Below are 24,301 nucleotides of genomic sequence, written 5' to 3'. Positions count from 1 at the left end.
GAAGGAAGGAAGGAAGGAAGGAAGAAAGGAAGGAAGGAAGGAAAGAAGGGTGGAAGGAAGGAAGGGAGGAAGGGAGGGAGGAAAAAAGGACAGAAGGAAGGAAGGAAGGCCACAGGGATGTCAGACAGGTTAACGATAACAAAGTCTGTCTTAAAACAACAGACGGGTGTCCAAATAAAAATTGTCATGTTTTGCTCCTTTTCCTACTGATGCATTCAAATGCATTTACAAATGCAAAAACATAGAAATCAATAATTGAAGTCACAAACTGAGTTAAGAATACAGTTTATGATCAGGCATTTAAAAGGACAACTCTCTTTTCCATTTCTTGCTGCTTTTCTTTAAGCTATTTGCTAATTGATTCGCTGAGTCATTCTTTTGATGATTCCAACATAGCCGCTCCATATTTGTTGGAATACAATCTGAGTGTTAATCAACCTTTTAAATACCTGATTAAAAACTGTATTCCTTATTCAGTTTGCAGAAGTGATTGATTTCTGTTTTTAAAACTGCATTTTCAAATTGATTGTGAAATTCATTTATTAATGGGAACTCATTCATGTGTTTTTATTGACTATTTTTAAAGTTACTTTTGTAAATCCCTTTTTTTTGTAATTCTTCTTTTTAAATTGTACAATTAGATATTGGAGAATGAAATGTTTTATTTCTCTTTCCATGACCCTCAAGGTCCTCTGCAGCAAAACCCAAAGAGATACAGGAAGTGGAAACTGACTCGGTGAATCAATTCGTGAAGAAAGAAAAACAAGGAAATGGAAATGTGAATGGAAAAAAAAGGGTAATTAGCCTTTTTAAAAAGCCTGATTAAAATCTGTACTTTTAATTCAGTTTGAAAGTTCAGTTATTTCTATTGTTAAACTGCAAATTTTGAAATTCAGTTATTTGCAAATTCATTCAAGTATTTTTAAAATTATGTATTTGACAATTTATAAAATGTTGTTTTTGGTCCTTTTTTTATAATTTAAGGGAATAATTAATTATTGAATAGTGAAAAGCTTTATTACTGTTTCCATGACTCCAGAGGTTCTTGGTAAAAAACAAGCATTGCTACCTGAAAAATGACAATTATTGATTATGAAACCTCATTGTTGCAGCTCTACTGTACATACAATAGTCTTCCCTCTCTGTTTTACCTTGTTTGGAGGTCAGTAATTGATAAGATGACTCTCTACAATATAATATTTAATTTGTAATGCTACAGGCAGCCATCTAACTGAGAGCCATCAGACCTAATGGGCACTCAGGACGCTCATACAACTGCCAAATAATAGAATAATAGAATAATAAGAGGTCATTTGAGACGAGCAGGAGCATTACATCACATCAAACGTTACAGTGTTAACGTTGAATATTCAAGGTTCACTCCAGGAAATGAACTGGCACTCCTCCTCACTCTGATCAGCATTTTTCAGTAAGTAAATTAACACATTTATATCCAACAAAAGCTAAATAAAATAATCAAATAAATAAATCTGTGTATGCAGTTAGAGGAGAAGGTAAAATACAGGAAGTGTTTATTCATATATGGAGGTGGGGGGTTTTTTCCCCCTAGGTCAATTTCCACAGTCTTAATTCACACATAGATCCAAAGCTTCATTTTACTTTAGTTCTTTATTGCAGACTTTTTTTTTTTTTTTCTTTTCAGTTTTGCTCGTATACATGTCAAGACTCAGTTCAGCAACTGTGCAGCAGTACTGTGAGCAGAATAATGCATGTGAATACAGGAGGTGAGTTTCACAGCCGGGGCGGGCGGGAGCGTTAACGAGCTCGCCGAGGCTTCACGTATGTCTTGTTTAATCAAGACGAGAGTTTGATGACCTTGATTGTCACAATGTAGAATATTCTTAACCAGAGTTTTTTTTTTTTTTTCTTCTTCTTCTTTTTTTTTTTTTAACATCTCGACAGTCCCGTCCCGTCTATTCGGACGAAAAAGAAGGATTGAGGTGGTCAAGTTATATATATATATAGGATTTTGTCCCTTCTCACATACACAAACTGTGACGTATTGAATGACAGAATCGATGCCTTGAATGCTCCGCGGCATCGTTACTGTAAATTCAAAAACATGAAAAAAATCACCATGAGTGCTTTTAGACATCCGCTTATCAAATCAGATTCAAATGTAACAATAGATGGTCAAATTAGAAGTAGTGTTTTAAATGTTCAAAAAATACACCAATTTATTCTCCTCGACTGGCATTTGTTGACACGACCTGTTTTCATTTCTTCTTCTTTTTTTTTTCTACATTATTTTTGTTTAATTTTTTTTTTTGTTATTTATGTACAACAGTAAAGTATTGCCTCTTCTCATCAAAAAGGGCCAATATCACTTTTGCTACGAGAAGTTTCAGTGTGTCTTTGTGGGTTGAAAAAACACACACAAAGGTTTTATCAGCAGAAACATTTAAATTGCATAACTTCCCAATCCGAAAAACAAGTAAACCGCCCTTTTACCGGAAATCACACGTCTTCGTCAGCTAAATGCACCGTCAGAACTAAAGTGCTTCATGAGATTTGTATCCCCCCCCCCCCCGAAGTGTGAGCTGCCATGGTAACTATTCATGGTAACTGGACGAAAGGGGGGGGATGTAGATGAGTCTCTTGATGCCAAAAAAATAAACGTTAAAAAAATAAAATAAAACAATAAAACAAAAAAACACAGTCCCCAGTTTGTAGAGGTTTGATAAAAAGAGGCTCAAGCTTGTTTTTAAATCGTATGAACTCCAGAGAATATCCAGAGAATTGGATCTGGATATTGTCTGGAGTTTCCCCTTTCACACATGTAGCACGCAACGGGAGATTGTACTGGAGATTTAGTTTAGGGGAGGGGAGGCGCCAAGGTAGAGTGTGCAGGAGGCGGGATATAAGGTAAAAAGTACGCTTAAACAGTGCCCCCTGGTGGTCGAGAGGTTAGAGCGCATGCCACATAGTCGCAGCGTCCCTGGGACAAATGCTGCAGCGTCATTCTCCTTTCTCTCTCTCTTTCTCTCTCTCTCCGTTTCCTGTCGGCCTCTCTGCCAGTTACTGTAAACCATCTTAAAATTAAAAGTATGCACAGTCATGTAACCAGTTCATAATTTGGTCATAAACAAGCGAGGCTCTTAGCATTGCTTGCTAAATCACATCGTCCTCGTGTAAATTATGCTTATTTCTATTATTTCAGTTTCTTGCCAGTCACATGATAGAAATGTCACTGACACGGCCGTTTGCTGGCTCACTGGGAATCCCCCGTTAAAACAGCCTGCTGTATTTACACATGAACTTAAATCGGACATTACACGGATTACACGCTGGAGAGCTAGCCGAGTAAAATCTGTTTAATGTCCGGTTTGAGTGATTTGGACATGTGCGTTCTCACAGTTTTATAATGTTGGATAACTTCAGGGTTGTAGTACATGTGTGAAAGGGGGGTTTTTAAGAGTAACAGGAGCCACATTTAGCTCTTAGCTCAATATAACTCTCTCTTCTCTTCTTCCAGAGGAACCTTTATTCAGCTCGCTTTCTTCCTGTTCGCTCATTCATTGAGAATCAGGCGGACGCTGACATTACTGAATAACAGACAGAGGTTGCAGAAAGTCCAGCTGGAAAAAGAGGTGGATGTTGATGGGTTGTAACTGGAGTGGGTCAGCAGTTAGTGGAAGTGTGCACGACGCTCGGAGCCTTGACCTAGCTGCTGGCGCCGCCACCGCCGCCTCCGCCCAGAGGTTTGAGGCAGTCCTCTGTCACGCCCTGAGAGGCCAGCTCAGACAGAACATTGTCCAGATAGTTGGGGTCTGGGTAGCCGTGGCCCGACAAGTTGGACATCATCTCGGTTTTGTGGTGAATCCCGTTCCACACCACCGTGTCGGGCTCTCCGGTGGTGCTGGACGTTCCCACGGTGAAGATGAGGCGACGCATCCACGCCACCTTCAGCAGCTCCAGCACCTTCACAACACACACAGACAGGAAGCACATGTTACTGAGTGACAAACTTTTGACTGGTACTGTACATATTTAAGAGGTGAAACAATATATACAGCAACTATTTTGATCATTTTAATCATCAAAGCTCTCTTTTCTAGCAACAAGGTTTTTGATTGTGAAGATTTGCAGCTTTTCTTTTACGTGACAGTAAAGTGAATATCTTTCATTTTTGGAGTGTCGGGATGACAAAAACAAGCAATCTGAAGATGTTGTGGGATTTGGACAGCCCTCGTATATTTGAATGGATCCAATGTGTTGACGCAGTGATGGTACTATTACAGAGAGCTCCACCAACACAACACAGGTTCTCTCTCTCTCTCTCTCTCTCTATGAATCCCAACTGGGATAAGGAGAAGGTGAAAAGTGCCTTTGCTCTATAAATAAAGATTCATCGACTGTTTGATTGTCTCCAAAAAATAGGTTCAACTTGTGCATCAACGCGTCATCATCCATCATGATAATTTTCCAGAGTAGTAAAATCCAGTCTGTGAGCATCTGATAAGCTCCGACTCCACTTCCTGGATCGTATTTCATTGTCTCACCATCAACTCAAAATGGCGGTTTTGTTCTGAAAGGAGCTTCAGGAACTACTTCCTGACATTTTAACCAAACTAATTGCAGGAGATATTTATCAGTTTGTTTTATTTCAGGGTTACAACTAATGATTATTTTAATTATACGTTATTATTGTATGACGTCCGTATTTTGTCCAATCCAACAGATGTTCGGTAGACTGTCAAGGAAGTCGACCACAAAAAAAACAGAAAATATTCACATTTGTTAGAATCTGAGATGTTTTTCTTTAAAAAATGGACTCAAGACGATCAATCGATTATCAAAATAAATGCTGGTTAATTTTGTGTCTGCATATTTATTTGTTTTGAAAATGATGACTTTTTTTTCTAGTTTGATTTTGATTATGGACAAATCGCTACTACACAAATAACTGATAACAGACTAATTGATAATAGCAGCAATTGTTAGTGCTCACATCAGCTACATAAATAACATCTTTTGTCACTGCTGTGAGTTTACACACTCTGTACGCAACGTCACGAAGAAGATAAACTCGGCTTTACTGATGAATAAGTTGGTTTAACTCTTTCACTGCTGTTCAGTCTGGCTCAGCTGACTCTGCCGTCAGCGGGGAACACAAAGCCAGCTCTGGCGTGAGAGGCTGACACACATGTAACGCAGCCTACATACTAACTAATTGAGCTGAAACAGGATTATGTAACTGCAGTTAATCACAACAGATCGGCTGCCTGACTAATGGAAATAAAAAATACTCTAATTTTAATCCTACTCTTCACCGAATTGTCGCCTGTGTATGAAAATAAAAACACAGGGTCAGGCTGTGTGTCCGATTTTTGATATTTCCATTATATGAAATCCACACTGTGACAAAGACAACGTCACACCAAGGACTCTGATGATGGAGGAAAAAAATAAAAAAAGAGAGAGAGACTGAGGCGCAGATAAACAACAACGGGAATAATTTAATCCAATTTTCCATTAGTGTATTACATCAGAGATTATTTATGGGAGCTAAAGTGTACAGCTGCAGTTACCAACGAGCAGGAAATTAGCTGCTAATTCACCGTGGAAACAACACTACTTTATAATGAACACAAAATGTTCTTAATTTAATCACGGTGAGACACTACAATCATGAAAGAGCATTATGTAGAGTCCTGTGTAAAACGGCTCGGAGCTTTATAGTATATATTTTACCTGATGGTGAATCTTTTACTTCTTACCATGTGACTGATCGTTTGCACCTGTGGGACGATATAAATGCTGCTGGTGTATATCTCTCCCTGTCAGAGGATTTAAATATGAATAAATAAATATTTTATTTATTTATTTTTGTAGGTGATATCCTTCCACTAATTTTCTTCTTTTCTCTTTTGCTCTGTTACATTTTTCTTTTATACTCTGTTGTATTATTGTTCTTCATGTTTACTTCATACACCTACTGTATAATTAAGTGCACTTATTTTGTAATGCAGATTATACTGAAAAATCAATGAAAAAAATGCAATTTGATTCAGATGCAATTAAGATTTTTATTTTCATGCAGATGCTCTGATGTAATGTTAAGTTGTTACTCTGTAGTGTCTGCAAAAACTGAATAACATTTTGGGTGGAAAAAATACACAGGATAACTTTTAGCTACTAAAAATATTTTCCCCATTTTTTAATTTTTTTAAATCAGCATTTTAATATTCTGCAGTATTTTTGAGCCACTGCTACGAAATTTGTGCTGTATAGTGTATCATCTGTATTATCTTTTCTTATGGTCGCCACCATATATTCACATCATACCAGGTATTGTTTAATAAGTATAGCGCAATTTATAGTGAATCTTTTTTGTTTTTCATTCAATAAACGTTCAAATTCATCTGGACTTCGGCACGTGTCTCAGTGGCCTTAGCTACAACGTCATCATGTCTGGGTGGTGACTGACAGCAAATGTTAACGTCAGGAAGTGGTGACCATGGTAACATGACATTTCTTTCAGTGCAGGAATATAATGGATGGTGCGATGCAGGTGTGTGATTGAGGCAGCAGGAGAACCATTTTTTTCTGAATTCTTAGGTCGGATCTGTGGATCATTCTAATCTCTGACTGTTACATTGGTTTTCAGACAAGTATTGGTTCATATTTACACCCTTACGAAATCCTTCACACACTGATGAAAGACCGAGAACTGAAATGTCTGTATGTGAACGATTCCCCTGCTGCCATTAACAGACTGTAAAACTTGGTAATAGCTCTGCACACCTGTGACAGGTTTGCACTGTATCCACATGTCTGTAGTCTAGATTCAGACCTTGCTGTGAGATGTAAAGATGTGTTGTTCTTACCTTCCTGCCCTTGTCGTTGTCTGGTAGAAAACAGAAGCGAGGGAAACCTCTACAGGTGTACGGCTGTCCAGGATTGGGATGCTCTGGTCCCTGGTGGAGGAGGAGGACACAAAGTGATTAATGGAAAGATATAAAAGTTTAATATTAGAGAACAACTGGAACGATAAAATAATCCAATAACGGTGCTTTAGTAAATTATTAACAGTAGAGCAACGGCTCAATACAAATCTGATTCTTGTAACTTCGCTGCAATGACACAGAAAGACATTAAAGTTTTCCCATAAGAGTAAAGAGTAAGAGCAAGTTTGAAGTGTGTCTCCGGTTAGACTCTGCTTCTCCACAGAAGTCACACATCAGTGGGGCTGAGCCAAATCATCACTTTGTTAAAAACTTATTTGGAAATTCACTAAATGAAAGAGAGAAAGCATGAGGGTCTTAAGTTGAGTCTTGATTGAGAATGGCAAACTGTTCCAAAGCTTTGGGCCAGCTACTTGCAAATGCACAGTCCCCCTTAGTCTTGACGGAGGGACCGCCAGGAGCAGCTGGTCTGAGGATCTGAGAGATCTAGGGTTGGAGAGGGGGCAAAGGAGCTCAGAGATGTCCCGGGGCACTGGGCCATATGAAGCATTAAGAACAAATAACAGAAGCTTAAACTCAGTCCTATAGTTGACCAGCGGCCAATGTAGCGACGCCAGTACAGGTGTGATACCATCTCTGATACCAGTTTGTAATCTAGCAGCTGCTGTGAGACCAGGATGACCAGGCTGATGGCTAACTCCCAAACAAAGAGAGCTGCCGTAATCCAGCCAAGAGGAAATTCAAGCGCTTGTAACGATCTTCAGGTCATTAAATGAGAGGAACAGTTTGAGTTTGGCAATTTGACATTGGTGGAAAAAGCACCACAGTGCTCATTTGTGAAATTTAAGAAGAAGAAGACGCCAAGAGGAGCATTAACGGTTAGCCATCGGGGACCCTCTGTGATTACTAGCTATACACACCCAGTGCAGCTGAAGGGACCCTCGGCTTTGGAAGAACCTGCCCGAGGAAATAAGCCTCGCAGAATCAGTAACTTCTTTTAAAATAACTTCTAAAAAGTTTGTTTATTGTTGCTGTCTTTTATTCCATTTTATTTTACTTTATCTCATTTTATCTTATTCATCTTGTCAATGTCAGTCTTGTTACTGCCCTCTGTGCTCCTCTTGCTTTGTTTTTAAAAAGGTTTTTTATATAAGTTAAGTTATTATTACGATTATTATAGGACCCAGTCGGTCTCATTTTTGGACACCAGTAGCTCTTGGCAGCTTGTCAGATGATTTGGTATACAGTCTGTTTCACTTTTCCGGCTCCTCTTCTTTACGAATTTAACCACACAAGCCACCAGAAGCTCCTGTAGGTGACTAACTAGAAGTCTATGAGCTTAACTTTAGTCAAACACAGTGAGTACAGTAGTAGTTGGTATGACCACGTGCACATACAAATAAACTCTAACTCTAATTACTCTGGTGGCCACTGGCAAGGTTGTTAAGTAAACACTACATTTTAATTATATACGCTGAGTCACACTGCTCCGTATGTTTAATGGAGTCAAGAACGGCTGAAGAATTGCAGCTTTCTGCTTGTAGATTAGACGGGTAGAAATCACAACTAATTGAAAACATAACAAATCATCTGTAGGAGAAATTTAAAAAAAGACCTCATGTTTTGATTGCAAACCCTCAAGCTACAGGATCAGATCTTTCTTCACCCCCCCTTCCAGGAATACTGACAACATATCAGTGAGGTTTCCAGACTTCTCACTCACCAGGCCATTTAGCCCGTGGTCTTACACAACATCCTGCACACAGTAAGGAGAAAGATAAGGAACTCCTTATCTCTTACACGGTCACTAAACCAGAACAGTGACCCTGCGACCTTTGACAACTGAGGCCCCTCACGAGCAAGTGACATGGAAAAACCCATTCATGTGCGGCACTGTGTGAAACGGTGTGGCTGTGTTTGTGCTCGTGACACACCAACAGGCTAAGGTCAAACGCCTCTACCTTCTGATTTCAGGCTGGACACTGCAGGAGACTAACACGGTGCTCTGGCCGTTCAGGGTGAAGCTATAGCAGGAGGGAGACATGGAGCTACGTGTCAGGTCTAAGTTACATTTCTTAGCTAGCTAGAACTTGGCTAGACGTTTCTTAAGGGCCGTTTCCACTGCTGGAACTTTACGGGGTCGTGACGGTTGGTGTGTCTCCATAGCAGGAACTGCTCCTGAAGGTTAATCGCCCAGAACTTTTACAAGGGCAAAACACGTTTAAACAGATATCTTAAAATAACGTCTTTGACTGTTTTGTTCTCTTCTTTAGCTTGGAAGTGACTGATAGGGTCTAAAAAATAAAAAATAATTTTAAAAAAGGGTAAAAAAAAGGGCTATGACCATTCATCCTACGACCATTCGAACATTAGATATTTATTGTTTGTTGTATGCCTGAAAAAGGAAAGTAAAAAAAAAAGAAAAAAGATAATGGAAGGAAAATGTATGTGTGTGTATGTGTATGTATATATGTTGTTTTTTTCTATTTCTATTTTTTAAATTTTTTTGCTATAATTTCTATTTTGCCGTAAACCACTGCCTATTTGTTTTGTTTCGCTATTTAAACATGTTCGAAATAAACTTAAGTAAAAAAAAATTTTTTTTAATCACCCTCGGAAGGGTGGGATGTTCGATTAGATATTTTGCGGCCAGTGGAGTCGCCACCTGCTGGCCATTAGAAAGAATGCAGGTATAAGGCACTTCCTCAATGGTTTCACTTCCGGTACTACAAACTTCACATACATGACGGAGACGCATCACAAAGCGCAGAGGTACCTGTAAGCCAGGTGGTATACTGTAGATGATCTGAATGGTGCCACAGTCTGGGTGGCCCGGCAGCGACTGGGCGACACTGTAAATTTCCATCTTGCCTTTGGGCTGGGTGCCGGTCTTCTCTCCGTAGATTGTCTTACATGAGGGGCACTGCAGACTGCCATCCTAAGGAGAAAACACCAACCAGAGAGCCATTTAAAACCGGGCCGATCAATACAAACCAGGTGAGTGCTGATCAATTATTTAATGATCCACTGATGAGACTTTTGTTGTGGCTTCCCTTCCTGCTCAACAAGTCACATCTGATCCGATCAACCAGTACTTAATGGATGTTTGTATGTAATAAATACAAAGAAAAGAAGAGCCTCCAGCAAATCATACATCCTTTAGGTAAATATTAACTAGTGTCCACAACTAACCATAGTGTTTTAGTGCTTTTCCTACCTTTCAATCCAATAATTAATTTCAGCGTGGTATGAACCAGGAGACTGAAAACTGTGTTAAGCCCCTAAGCTCACTAATTAATGTTATATCTTCTTTGTTATATCTGTACAAAAAATGAAAACATCGAGTTGAGGTTTTTTTTACGGGTAGTTATGTTGTGTAAATATCACTCGGCGACCATCGGCCCAGGTGTTGTGACTGTCTGACGTGTTGTCATCACCGTGTGGTTGGCAAGCACAAAACAGCAGCTGCTTTCCCTCCGTTTCCAGTCTCTGTACTAAGATAAGCTACTCGCCTCCTCACCACAGCTTAATGTAGACATAAGAGTAGAAGTGAGTAAGCATATTTCCCAAAATGCTGGACTGTCCCTTTAGGATCACACCTGCCATCATTTATTTTAAACTACTGCTGTGGTCGCTCGGCGTTAGAGGACGGACTTTTAAGATCAATCTGTGCTTATTAACTTTATTATATCACAATGTAACTTTGACAGTAATAATTTATCCACAAAATAAAAATAACACACAGTTGACGTGGGCGCTGTACCTTTGTTCCATTGTTGTACATGGCGAGCATGCAGAGCATGTGCAGGGTGTGTCCACATTTGATGAATTTCCCCACAGTGTCTGGCAGGATGTTCGGGCCGCCCTCATCTGTTGACGGCATCTCATAGCCGGATGGATTTGACAGTTGATCCATGCAGATAATACAGTCCTGGTGGGTGGGGGAGCGGGGGTGGGTGTTGAGAATCACAATTACTAAATGAAGGCCAGCAACAGCATATAAAATGTCTCTACTTATGTTGATGTTACACGAGATGAACCTGTCAACCACTGCTCGGTTTATTCATCATTAAGTGTCAAAATTTAAAACTTTGCTTTGATGGAACGAGAGATTAAAACAAAGATTTTTATGTTTATGTTTGTGATATCTGGGAGCAAAATCATGAAACATTCACCTCATCTGGAACTCCGGCCACTACCTCCATGTAGCGTTGAATCACATCCTCAGGTCTCTGAGCAGAGGCTGAAAGAGGAACAAAAGCAGAAAACACAAAGTGATTAATGAGCTGGGAAAAGCAAAAAAACAATCAAGACGATACTGTGGTGAGATGAGGATGAAATGGGATTTTCTTCACATTATCTACTTAGTCAGAATCTAATTTTAGCCACATATTTCTACTCGGTCTGTTTACATATTCAAATAAAATGGCAAATGCAAACAAATTAAGCCACAGAGACAATAAATGAACCACAGTGTTAACATAAAGCCACGATGGGCACCGTGACGTGTGGACATTTACCTCATATCACTACATCTCTCACATACACACACACACACACACAGACATATGTGAGTGTCAAGCCTGTTTGGGAAAAAATCCTGTAAGATCATCTTCAGGTGTCTTATTCTTTTTTTTTTTAAATGATTAAACATGACAGCTCCATTTAATTGCAGATTTTGAAAGGTTTAAGAGTTTGGCTATTTTCACCCATCAGTTTCCAGACAAGAACATGTCCCACGTTGCTTACAAGTGGAGGTATTTACATTAGGCGGTGGTTGACGATGAATGAAAGGAGGGTCATTTATGGTTATGATGAGTGTAAAGATGGAAGAAAAAAAAAATCAATCAAATGAGGAGGCAACGATGAAATGAAGCTGAACTTACAGATGAGCAACACAGCATTGAAGACCATTCAAATTAGCAGAGTTGTACCAAAACCCTCAGTTAACAGTATTCATTTGCCAGACAACATGGAGTGACACATACATGTAAAAATGCGGAGGTTTATTTAAGCTGATGCAGCAGCATGTGATAATATGACCTACTGCAGATCAGACGTGTTTGTTTCTCTCCAACGAAAGCAGACATTGAATGGCCTTCCAGATGACAACTTGTTTCAATACAGATGGTTGACGAATGAAAAAAAGGAAAAACCAGACATAAAAAGTCTCCTAAGCAGTTTCTACTGGAGGGAAGAACCACTCCTCCGACTATTTGGTGTTTTGGTGATGGTAGACAGCGATATCTAATATGGATCTTACTTTAAAAACCTTCCACAGGTGTTTAAACTGGGTTGAGATTTGATGACTAAAAGCCACAGCTCATTATTCTCTTTTTTTAGACTCATCAAACCTGGGTAAAGCATCTGGGTTTCTTGACTTTTAAAAAATAATTTTTCCTTTACTTTTATCAACCATCTGTACATGAACATGTGGTTAGAATGAAACACAATGCTTAAAAGGCAAGTGTCCGCACATTTCCACATTTCTCCGCTCAGAAGTCTGTAAAGAAGTGCTGCAGCTTGTATCTTTGAGAGCTGAAAACATGCAGGATTTTATGGCAAAAACCTGAATGAATGAAACAGGGGAGGGGAAGGTGGGGGGGGGGGGGGGGAGCAGCAGAGAGGTTACTGACAGGTAGTCGGATTTTTTAGAGCACGTTAGCGAGCCTGATTATTACCACAGTTGCAGCAGCACTTTCTTTTTCTTTTCTTTTTTTTAAAGCTAAACCCAAAGTGGAGCAGTGTGAACACGCCTTATAAGAACACATGAAGACAAATGAAAGTGATTTGATGCAGGATGAAATGTTCCTCAAGCCTGTGGTGGAAAAAAAAAAAAAAAAAAAAAAGGTGGAGGAAGGGCTTGGTGGCATTGGTAGCTACCTCTCCTGTGCTGTCTCTTTGCTCTCCTAACTGAACTGCTGCTGCTGCTGCTGCTGTGGGGCTTGCTGGGCCTGCTGGCTGGGGGGAGGAGAGGAGGAGGAAGAGAGAAAGGAGCAGGCTGCTGCTGCTGCTGCTGTAGCTGCTGCTGTAGCTGCTGAGGCTGTGGCTGCTGTAGCTGCTGCTGCTGCTGCTGCTGTTGCTGCTGCTGAGGGAGAGGGGCAGTGGTGAAGTGCACGCCGAGTCCAACTGCTGACATCAAAATGGAGGCCATGCCTGGAGTGGGGTGGGGTGGGGTGAGGTAGGGTAGGGTAAGGGTGGGGAGGGTGGGGTTGAGGCGGGGCGGGGGGGGGGGGCAGGTGAGGGTTGAGAGCAAGTGGAGATATGCAGGAGTAGAAAGGAACAAATCAAAGGTATGAGAAATGTAGCAGCAACTGATGTTTCCACTACGTCCCCCTCTTTCACACACACAAACACACACACACACACACACACACCACAACACATTGGGAGTCCGACAGCATTCAAGAAGTTTCAAATTACAACCAAAGATGATTTATGTGTCGACGGTGAACCTGAGTCCTTCTGTGTCTTGCTTTTGATTCATTTATGAAAGGATAAGACTAGAAATCTTGTATATTTTTCTTATTGTCCACAAATCTCATGTGTGTTTAATCCTACTAAAAAGTATCAAGTGTGTGTGTGTGTGTGTGTGTGTGTGTGTGTGTGTGTGTGTGTGTGTGTGTGTGTGTGTGTGTGTGTGTGTGTGTGTGTGTGTGTGTGTGTGTGTGCGTGTATGTGTGTGTGTGTGTGTGTGTGTGTGTGTGTGTGTGTGTGGATCTAAAACCTGTATCTAAACTAGCTCTGTCTAAGACACACTCCACAGAGCATTTACCTCATTTCCCCGGCTTGTTGTGCTACATAACACAAACTTTACTTGGAGTAACGTTGTACAACCTGCTCTCTGGAGACTAGAGTGCTGTTATTAGTCTTCGTGGCTCTTTCTAAACAAGCTAATCTGAGTAGACTCTTAACGGGGAAGGAACAAGGCTCGTTGATTGGTTTTAAAAAAGTTTTTGGACAACAAACAGAGGAGTAAGATATATCAGGCTTTGGATACACAAACAATACTTATAAGTCGATCAATGTAACGTTCATTTGGGCTCTGAATGTGACATTCGTTAGTAACCGTGGACTACTGCTGTGAGCCTAAATCTCTGCAAGCTAAGCAAGACCTGATGATGCCGAGAAAGTCAATCAGCAAACTACAGGGAACAACAATCCTTATTGTCCTTAAGCGTGAACCATTTAAAGCAACGTTGTGTGCGCACATGTGAAAAAACAGCACGTTCATTCTGTCAAAGATGTAAAAACAAAGTCAGAGTCAAGTCAACACACTCAGAGGGGTTTTTGCAAGTACAGCTTTTCTTGGTCTTATATAACAAGTAGCGTGTGGTGGCTAATGTTAGATGATTAAAAAAGTACACTTAAACAAATTTTAGTATTTAATATTTATAATTATTTTGTGGTTACACCATTTGACATTTTCAGGAACATTCAGTCTTACTCTTGGGTTAAAAAAAATGGCGCAAATGTCGTTTCAAATGACATAAAACCAACAAAAATATAAAATGTACATGATTTTAAGACATTTTTTAATTGCTCATCTTGCCAACTCCTATTTGTCATTGAGCCAAATAAGAAGCAAAAAACACCTCCAACAGATACAACTCACATTTTTCTGTTGCTTGGTCAACTAAATTAAATGTTGGTTAGCATCCATTTATGACCTTTGACTCAAGCTAATGCAACCAAAGCTAAGAAGCTAAGAAGAGTGAAATGTGGGAGTTTTGAACATGTATATTGTACCTTCTACAGCAGTGGAGGCAGTAGTGCTGATTACCATAAATGTTCATTAATGACTAATGATCATTAAAGCTCTGCATTTGCAGAAGACACCACATGAGTGACCTTCCATTTTGAATGATTCACCAAAGTCACGGTACAGTGCTTTCATTAATGAGGTTCTGCTCCGCTAGCTTCCTGCAAACCTGATTGTATTGATTCATGCAGCTTATCACAGCCAAGAAACGCTTATAATTAGAGTTATAATTTTAGAAGTGTGCGGCGGAAAAAAAGAAAAAAAGAAACAACAGTGAGGACTCACCTCGCATGTCAATCCAATAACTTTATGACAATTACAACTGGCCTGCCAGCTATACGTCAACCTGCTCATGAATAGCATCACGTTACACTCAATTATACAATAGCAGGAGACATTAAAGCATTAAAAGAGGGGAGACCATGTGTCAATAACTGGTATAAATAAATGACACATGTGAAACTCTGACAGACAACTCCATGGCCTTGTACATGAATTTTAAATATAAGATGCTTCAAAATGATCAAACTTGTTTACAAATCAATCCAAATCCTGTTGGCACAAATCCTTTCACTCTTCAATGAATCTCTTCTTTTTCCTGCAAGTCACCTGTCATCTTGAGCTAATATAATATTCTGCTTAACAATTAAAATGAGATATTCCATTATGGTTTTTATCCCAAACTTCATAAAAACTCAATAAAATAACTAACAAATGACTAATATTAATCTGATAAATATGTCTAATTGGCTCTTCACATAGCTAATAAACCATATTAACCACATAATGGGTCAATTATCCTCAATTAGACTGAAGTTTTTGTTAGACCTGACATTTTAACATAAATTAAATGGGAAAAAAAGAGCATAATGCATAATGTTAACAGAAGTTATGATACATAATTATAAATACTTTCTATCCAAGTTGAGGCAAGTGTGCAGATTTTCTTTCTATCAAGACCAATTTGATTTGCTCTGTTTTTATTGAGAAGAATTTGAGTATCTTTGAGGAGCAGAAAAATCGACGAGGCTTGGAGCAAAATGTGTGTGTGCTTCCAACAACACCAATTGTTGGAACTGGAGGAAAGCCAAGGGTAACTGGAAGGCCTTGGTATTATTGGATGCCTCCTGTGCTGAAACTTCTGACAGGTGATGTTGACGAGACAAAAAAAGGCTGAACTCATCTGTGAAGGCCGTGCAGCAGCTGGGCTCTGTCTGAAATGTCTCTCTTATTCACTCATTCACTGCTCCCTGTGTAATAAACACTACAGAGTTCACTCACTAGTAAACAATACATCAACTAAAAATAAAAACAACTCATTGACATAATTTCGTGTCGTCACCGTCAGCCGTAGAGTCATGTGACGGTAGTTTTCACATCTTTAAAATGTGGAGCATTGCATTGTGGGATTTGTTGACAGAAAGTAGTGTGCATGCCGTGGATGGACTCCATCGGGGGAATATTTGAGGGCATTATGTAGTGGATATATTTACACACTCAAATAAACTATATAGTAAATAAAAAGTGATTTCGGACAGAGCCTCAGTGTTTTTCTTCAAAATGGTTTTTTGACTATATAATTATGATTGCGAGATGAACATTAAAGTCAATTATGAGCTTCCTACGCTGTCACTAAGAGACTAATGTTAACGTTAGCGGAGCGGAGCAGCAAACTCCAACAGTAACAAATGAGACCAGCTGACCGACACAAACCGCAGCATCAAACAATGTAAACCTGTTTCACCTCAACAACCCTGCTCCCTGCTCCAGCTCAGCATGTGGGATGACAGAGAGGCTGCTCTCTACTGCTGGAGACATGACGTTAAAATTAACACAGAGGAGCAGTCTGACCCCCCCACGCTTTGTTAATGTCATACAGGCAGGAGACTGTAAGACGCTTTCAGATTGATTCATTCATTAATGAATGCAGTTGTGGACCATTTATCTTATCTGCCAGTTCTGTGTTGTACTTCAGTGGAATAAGGACACCAGAGGACGGTTTGTCACACAGTATACTGGAGCATGAGACTGCAAATAGTGCCCTCTTTTTCTATTTAAAATCAGTTTTGCATGGAGGACCGATTCCAAATCAAATCAACAGTCATGAGTATTGTAATAGTTTCGAAATTGGGTGATAAGAATATCATCACAGGCTTGTGATTTTTTGACACTTTCCTCACCAACACCTCCAACCACAACTCTAAAAGAGCGATGAGTATCACAACATGTCCGTAGTCTATTGTCTATCGTCAAATGCTTCAGACATACTATACACAGAAAGGCCTGAAATGCGCTGGTGCTGCAGGTCCATTGGCCAAAGTGAGGTGGGTCGTCTCGTTTATTTTGAAAAAAAAAAAATCCTGCCTTAATTTATAAAAATAGTAACTTACTGTTTTTTCAATTTTCTTTTGCAGAATGTGGAAATTTTAAAGCTCAATATATCAAAATGTGGAGCCTTCTAGGGGACAGGAGGTCTATTTTTATTAAAAACACAATAGATTGTTTTTCATTTAAATGTCTGGTTGAGCTCTGAAATAAAAATGTCAAATGATATTTGAGTTGCTTTTTGTGATTTGATATGAATGGAATTGATTGTGATATCGTCTCATATCGATCGCAGGCTCCTGAAGTGAACTGTGGTACACTTTGTGATATCGGCAAACATCGAGTCAACGTCCATTGAGTCAATATAATATTGTACCGTGAAGAAACCTGTGACTTACACCCACATACGTCCTCCACCTTTGTCTCAAAAAAATCCAGATAAAACCCTTAACGCTTTATTAAAATAAAAAATGTTTAAAAAATTGTATAAATCTACACACATATATGGCACAGCATGCGAGGTAATACGCCATAATTTGGAAATCCAGAGCTTTAAAAGTAATCCTAGCATGTTTGTGAATGTGAGTGAAACATTTATCACATAATAAAACATGCAATACAACTTCAACTTCCTGTAAATCAGGATGACGAGTGCTGGCTGTCGGTGCAACTGGCTGTCAGTCGGTTCCTATTTTGCCGTAATGAGAAATATAGTAACGTTAGTGACAAGTCTAATCAATGATTCATCATTATTTTCACTGCTTAATCATTCATTTTATTTTCATCATTAAAAATTGAATGTCCGAAATGAAAATTATTTGAATTATGTATTCCCCACATGAAGATAGAGGTATTAGTGATGGGGGTAGTAGTACCCTCATCTATTATGTTGTTTAGCCTTGAGCCATTAGATTGGAAAAAAGAAGTGTTGAGAGGAGCTGTGGGACAAAAAAAAAAAAAAAAGTACGAACTCCTGAAGGCATAGCTGTCTTCTAGTGTGAACTGAAAACTGGAGTTAATCGTGCTTTTGCATCCAGGGCCAAATGCTTTGCACAGCATGAGGAAAGCTTGTGCAAGCTTGTGATTAAAAAAGCATTTGTGGAGGGGTTGTTATCAGGTATACTGCTTTAACAAACTGGATAATATCACTTTCATTTCTCTTTCAATGGAAGCCTCTTTGTGAAGGTTTAAACAATAAAAAAGGGACTTTCATGCTTTCCAAGTGTGCGTAACAATCATGGGTGTGTTCACTTTTATTTTTAACCCTCTCGTCCCTGCTTTTTTTTTTTAAGCTATATTAATCCTAAACAGACTGACACTCACAAGACAAAATGCAGAGGACTTGGCACAAAGAAAAACACTGAATAAAATCTGCTGCTAACTCAAAAAAGTGTGGTGCATAACAAGAGCGAGCAGAGGTAAGGAGGAGAGAGTCAGGATGGATGGTTAGCGACCCGTTTACCTGCCAGGGCAGAGCTCACGCTGGTGGATCCATTCAGCTGCACAGAGATGGAAGGAACACTACAGGACAGGAAACAAGGACAAGAGACAGTCAGCATAAAAAACACAGCAGGAAGAACATAAAGACTATTTCCAATCCCCTTCAGGGAATTACAGTATTCATGTGCGGTAAAACTGGGAAAGTGGAACATTTCCTGTGAATTAACTGCAAAAGGTTTACTTACTTTTACTTAAGTGGCTGAAAAAAACCAGACCAGATCAGATTTACCCGTAAATGACCATGAGGGCCTGAGATTGATTAGCCAAAAACTCCACGTTGACTGTATGTGCATAGTGCAGCTAAGGAAAGTGTGACTCAACAGCCAATACATTGATGAATATGTGCTTAACCCTGACATACTGCTCAGGGTCACATTTGGCCCAAGAAAAGTGAAAACATCCCGTACACATTTCTTTTAGGTGGACTTTTCCTAATGAGAACCCGAATATGGGTCAGTAACGTGATGCAACCCAGTGTCACGTGGTGTAACCAGTATTTTTTTTTAATTTTAAATTTTATTTTTTATCATTTGTCACAAATTATTTAGAAAACATTTATTTGTCATTCTTTTGTGGTTACACCATTTGACATTTTCAGGGCATTCAGTCTTATTTTTTTTTTTTTTTTTTTAAAGTGCAAATGTCATTTACATTACAAAATATTCAATTTTAACAAACCTGATGCTGCTTTTAAGACAATTTATAAAGATATTTTTGAATTGTTCATCTTGCCAACCCTTATTTATCTCTGACTCAGATACCAAAAAAAATGAATCAGCTTTTCATTTTTGTGCAGCTGATAGACATCGTCCACATTTAGCACTTTTTCTTCATAAATGACTGAATTTTCTGTCTAGAGCTGCAATGATTAGCTGAATAATGAATTAGTCAATCATCAGAAAACTTATCAGCAGCTGTTATAATAACTGATGAATTATTTAAGTCAAAATGCTTGGTTCAAGCTTTTTAAATGTGAAGATTTGCTGGAGTTTTTTTTTCCCCTTTTCACATTTGACGGTTAATTAAATATTTTAACAAGAAACAAGCAAACTGAAGACGTCACTGTGGCCTCCTTTTTTCAGACTAAACAATGAATCAGGAAAATAACTGGCAGATAAATCAACTATTAAAATAATTGTAATAGTTACAGCCCTATTTAGGACTCCTCATATTTTTGTATTGTGTGCTAAAACCACCAACACAACAAAAAAATGAAGTAGTGTAGTGTAGAGGAAAGTGCTTGAAACAAAAACATCCAGACACATGAAACAACATTTCAAAAACTTAAAAATCCCTGTGTGGATATTTATCCCCTACAGACTGCTTATCAGCCAAAAAAGAAGATACGGTAACACAATAGAAGGAAATGTGCACTGATATGAATGAGGCCCTCAGTTAACCTACTGTCCAACAGGAAGCTGCTGGTCTTTCTTCTCTGTTTATTGGGATTTTTTTTTTTTGTTCAAGTGTCATGTGAAATAACTTCTATAAAATACTGCCTATGCTAATGAATGGGTCGTAAAAATAAAACACAACAAATGCTAAATAGGTGGAACTCTATTACGCTGTAAGACAACATAATATATATATGTACATAGAGTACTGTGCAAAAGTCTTAGGCCACCATTAGATTTGTTGTTTTAGCAATGCTGTTATGACCATATATAAATCATCACTCAGTGTCTTATCTTAGATTAGAATACAAACAGAAAATACAGGAAATGTGTATGCAGTATTAAGAAAATAGAAAACAGCTTCTAAAAGGCTGAAGTGGCAAGTATTCAGTGTGACCTCCCCTTACACTGGAGCAATAGCAGGAACATGGCTCTCTCTTAAACCTAAATGAAAAGGAACCTTAATTAAGAATAATATTTAATAATTAATGTTAAATTCTGTGTACATATTACCTGTATTTTCTGTGTGTATGGTGGTGGTGGTGGTGGCCTAAGACCTTTGCACAGTACTGTATGTGATTATTGATTGTTAATAGCAGCAGCATAATCAATGAGCAATCACTGCAATAATGAGGAGGATGAGTTCATGACACAGACCAGAGTGTATGTTGTACAAAATGTGACAAAAAACCTAAACGTAAAAGAAAAATGAAGCCGAGAGAATCAGTAAGTGACCTGAATATTATTATGCTTTACTATATGTTATATTATATGTATTCATTATACTACTTAAGTCAGTGATGCATCTGTGCGAGCCGTTTTCTGCGCCACATTAGGAACAGAAAAGAAGTGAAGCTGGAGATGACACAGACGAGAGTCACAGGGACCGAGCCAAAAACAAACATCACCACTACAGGCCTTTTTTTCCCTCTTTTTTTTCCCATCATTCCTGTTTTACTTGTGGAGACAGACAGGAAAGACAAGGGTGGAGGGGGAAGGGTGGAAAGGGGATGCCTGCCTGACATACATCCCAGGAGTCAGCAGAATACTTTACTGCTGCTGTTTTGGCTCCTAAGTGTTTGTTTTAAAACAGCAAAAATCACAAATGTTAAGATACCAACCTTAACCCATTGGCACTGGTAGAGCTGGTAAGAAGCGGTGCTGCAGACAGTTGACTACCAGAGGCCGGTGGTGGCCAGGGACTACCCCAGGACATGCCCCCTACAGAGAGGGGTCTCCTGGGGTATGGCGAGTAGACAGAAGTAGGGTGAGCGGCAGCAGCCCTCCCCGTCCCTTGAAGGCTGGGCCGGTTCAGGCTGCCCGACGAGAAGGAATGACGCGAACGGCTGGGTATGGGCCCCGTGCTGCTGTGACTCAAACACTGCTGGCAGGAGCAGGCGGGGGCAGAGGGGATGGCCGGGGGGCCGAAGGAGGCGAGCGGGTAGGGTAGGTTACACTGCCGTCGCACCTGCCGCCTGAAACCCGAGGATTTGTTCACTTGGGTGAGAGACGTGAGATCCACTATGTAATTGTATCCGTGCGGGCCCAGGTCTGCCGTGCCTTGTCGGGCCTGGTAGCTGTGCTCCAAAAGGATAGAGGTTCGAGTCTCATATGGAGTCCAACCGCCTTCATCGTTCACCCACTCCCAGTAAACACCACTGCCTAGGCCTGAGGACTGGGCAAACAGGGACCGACGTACTGAGCGTGTCTTTCCTGAAAATTAAAAACATATGCAAATATATTTTCCATAAATAAACAAAATTCAAATTGCAGAAAACTTTTCCCTCACATATTCAGCCATCACACAGTTCAATCTTGTGTAGATGACAGCCATGTAAACAACATAATCCTTGGACTTGGTGGAAGCTTATCCCCTCATGGCAGCCAGTTCAGTTATTTGAGTAAAGCTGCTGCATTATGGCTTTGTTTAAATAGCACTTTTTTTAGAGCTACACACCGGGTTTAAGTGATAGTGCATTTGAAAAGCTGTGTTAACCCTGCAGTCTAGCACAAAGCAGCATTTAACAATATGCTCATATCACCAGCGTCAATAATGTGACGACTCATAGCAGTGTTGAAATATATTGTATTGTCTCTTGACACTGTACTGGATTTGTTTTTTACCTTAATTGTGGAAATGCTTAATAAGTTAAATAGATACCAGTAGATACTTTATGAATCCTAAATGGAAATAAAAATGTTAGGTTTAAGGTTAGCCAACAAAGTGGTAAAAAACAACAACAATGACATTTCTAAAAAAAGAAACCAATTCAGTTGAAGGCTAAATTATGTAGAATAACTAACCAGACTAACTCAAATATAAAAAATAAATACATAAATAGAACAAAAAGAATAGTTCTGTGCTCAGGTGAAAATCAGTATAGGATAGTATATCATTTTATAATACTTTTTTAGTGAATGAACAGATGTTTTGACAATTTGATCTGACTATACTGTGAGAAAAATGATGGGTACATTATATAATTACATCCAGAGGAAGCATTTGGCCCCTGATCATATATTAGAAAATATTAAAAAGCTAAAAGTATTAGTAGTGTCATATTAAATGAATCTACTGATTTTTGACATGGTAAAAGTATGGGGGGGTCCAAGTTTATGCAGCCTGTCTTATATCTGTTATCTTTGATATCCTTTGATACCCTAATTCAAAACATTCAACTAATTCCAAACCATTTCCAGGCCCGGAAAACAGCGTTTGTAATTTCATAACATTTCCAGGAATTTCATGACCGTGAGATCCCTGTACATCACTATTTGACACTAATGCGTTAAAACTGAGTGGATTTAAGCTGATCTCTTCCTCCTGGGTATCTGTCTGATCTTGGGCTGCATGTATGTGTCTATATATCTATATATCTATATATATGTATATATGTGTGCATAAGTATGTAAACCAGTGATCTCCAAGCCTGCTCCTGGAGAGCTACTGCCCTGCATGTTTTAGGTATCGCCACCACTCGAACACACCTGATTCTGTTAATTAACTTGTTATGAAGCAGCTGAAGCTCGTCAACACGCTTGATAACGAGTTCATTATTATAATCAGGTGTGTTAGAGTGGGGGGGGGATACCTAAAACTTGCAGGGCAGTAGCTCTCAAGGAGCAGGATTGGAGACCACTGATGTAAACACTCAAATCAAAACAACAGCGACGTCTGAAACTAAAGCTAAAGCTAAAAGCAGCTAACTTAGGGCCTTATATCTTTGAAATTCCGAGGCACAATTTTATTTCAACAAAAAAATATTATAAGCATACGTTAAAACAGAGGTTGTTTAAATGGTATACGATGTCAAAATAGTCTCACCTGTGTCCTGCCGGAACTGTTTCAAGCTTGGTATGTCGATGAGATAAGGCGACAGGCTTGGGTCTGACTGTCCGAGGCAGATGCTCGTCGAGCCGGGTCCTCCTCCTCGGTGTCCCCGCGGCGACAGGCACCGCTCGATGTAGGCGCTCACCTGGCCGCTATAAGGCCTCCAGTAGCCCTGGTCGTCCTGCCATTCCCACACCGCTATCATGGGCTGAGATTGTCCCACGGATCCAGACGGCGTCGCTGACACAGAAGGCCCATTCCTGGAGCCGTTCACCCGGGCACAGGAGCCAGAGACAATCGCCATATTCACCGAAGCTAGAAGCTAAATGCTAACAACAACTCGTTCAGGTTAGCTGGTCCGACTGATTGTGTAGCTACGACGAAAGGCTAGCTTGGCTCGTTAAAATAAAACTCCATCACACATTTTGTTAACAGGCTTTTGAGGAAGCTGCGGTGTTAAGATTAAAAGGTAGATAGGCTGGATTACCATGTAAGAGCATGTTGACAAAGCAGAAGCCTCCACAGTACTCGGATAACGTTAACGCTAGCTAGCTTAGTGACAGCGTTGCCAGGGTGCCTTCCTCATCCGCTGCTGCCTTCAGGGACGATCGGGAATATCGCAACCCGAGGCACGTTTGGGTGACTCAACCAAAACTGGGAACTTTTTAACCCTCACATGCTTGTTCACAGGGGCGATTCTAGGATCAGACTTTTAAGGGGGGCTCAGCTAATTTCACTAGATAACGCAAACACAAAATATTAGTACATAGTAGAGTGGTCTACTATAATGTATAATAATAATGGTTCAGACTAAACAATCACAGATTTCTACAGAGAGGACCCTGAGATAGTTAATGAACCCTGAGGGAAAGACAATAATAATGACAGAACTATCCAAAGTACATTAAATCTGTTGAAATAAAACCAACCATTAGATGGGCTCGCAAAATAATAATAAAATCTCCACTGCTCATATTCTGACTCTCACTATTTCTTCACATGATAGGGGAGACCAGGTGGTTGGTTGTCACACTTTTTTCTTCAGTAGAAAATAATGTGA

The 24,301-nt window shown here is 39.6% G+C and overlaps 1 protein-coding gene across 2 annotated transcripts; it reads right to left on the bottom strand.

Moving 5' to 3' along the window:
- Window positions 1-3,081: 3,081 nt before the first annotated feature.
- Window positions 3,082-23,848, bottom strand: dtx2 (deltex 2, E3 ubiquitin ligase). Of its 2 annotated transcripts, XM_053331461.1 has the most exons (9): window positions 23,236-23,848; window positions 21,032-21,623; window positions 18,479-18,537; window positions 12,813-13,085; window positions 11,105-11,172; window positions 10,693-10,860; window positions 9,706-9,867; window positions 6,852-6,941; window positions 3,082-3,942 (listed from the first exon to the last, which is right to left on the bottom strand). In XM_053331461.1, exons 1-9 carry the CDS (start codon window positions 23,543-23,545, stop codon window positions 3,685-3,687), a joined length of 1,980 nt encoding a protein of 659 aa, XP_053187436.1. In that variant the 5' UTR covers window positions 23,546-23,848; the 3' UTR covers window positions 3,082-3,684. The 2 variants fall into 2 exon arrangements, with proteins under 2 accessions (XP_053187436.1, XP_053187437.1); XM_053331462.1 differs by lacking the exon at window positions 12,813-13,085.
- Window positions 23,849-24,301: the final 453 nt, after the last annotated feature.

This window comes from Scomber japonicus, chromosome 13, assembly GCF_027409825.1.
Source record: "Scomber japonicus isolate fScoJap1 chromosome 13, fScoJap1.pri, whole genome shotgun sequence".
NCBI lineage: Eukaryota > Metazoa > Chordata > Actinopteri > Scombriformes > Scombridae > Scomber > Scomber japonicus.
This window is presented reverse-complemented; position numbering and strand designations above follow the sequence as displayed.

Excerpts from the sequence above, each read along its gene's own strand:
- dtx2 (XM_053331461.1), bottom strand. The coding sequence starts at position 23,545 with ATGGCGATTGTCTCTGGCTCCTGTGCCCGGGTGAACGGCTCCAGGAAT. Across the intron at positions 9,868-10,692 it reads TGTACAACAATGGAACAAAG|GATGGCAGTCTGCAGTGCCC; the intron begins GTACAGCGCCCA and ends TTTTCTCCTTAG. Across the intron at positions 6,942-9,705 it reads GTATACCACCTGGCTTACAG|GGACCAGAGCATCCCAATCC; the intron begins GTACCTCTGCGC and ends CTCCTCCACCAG.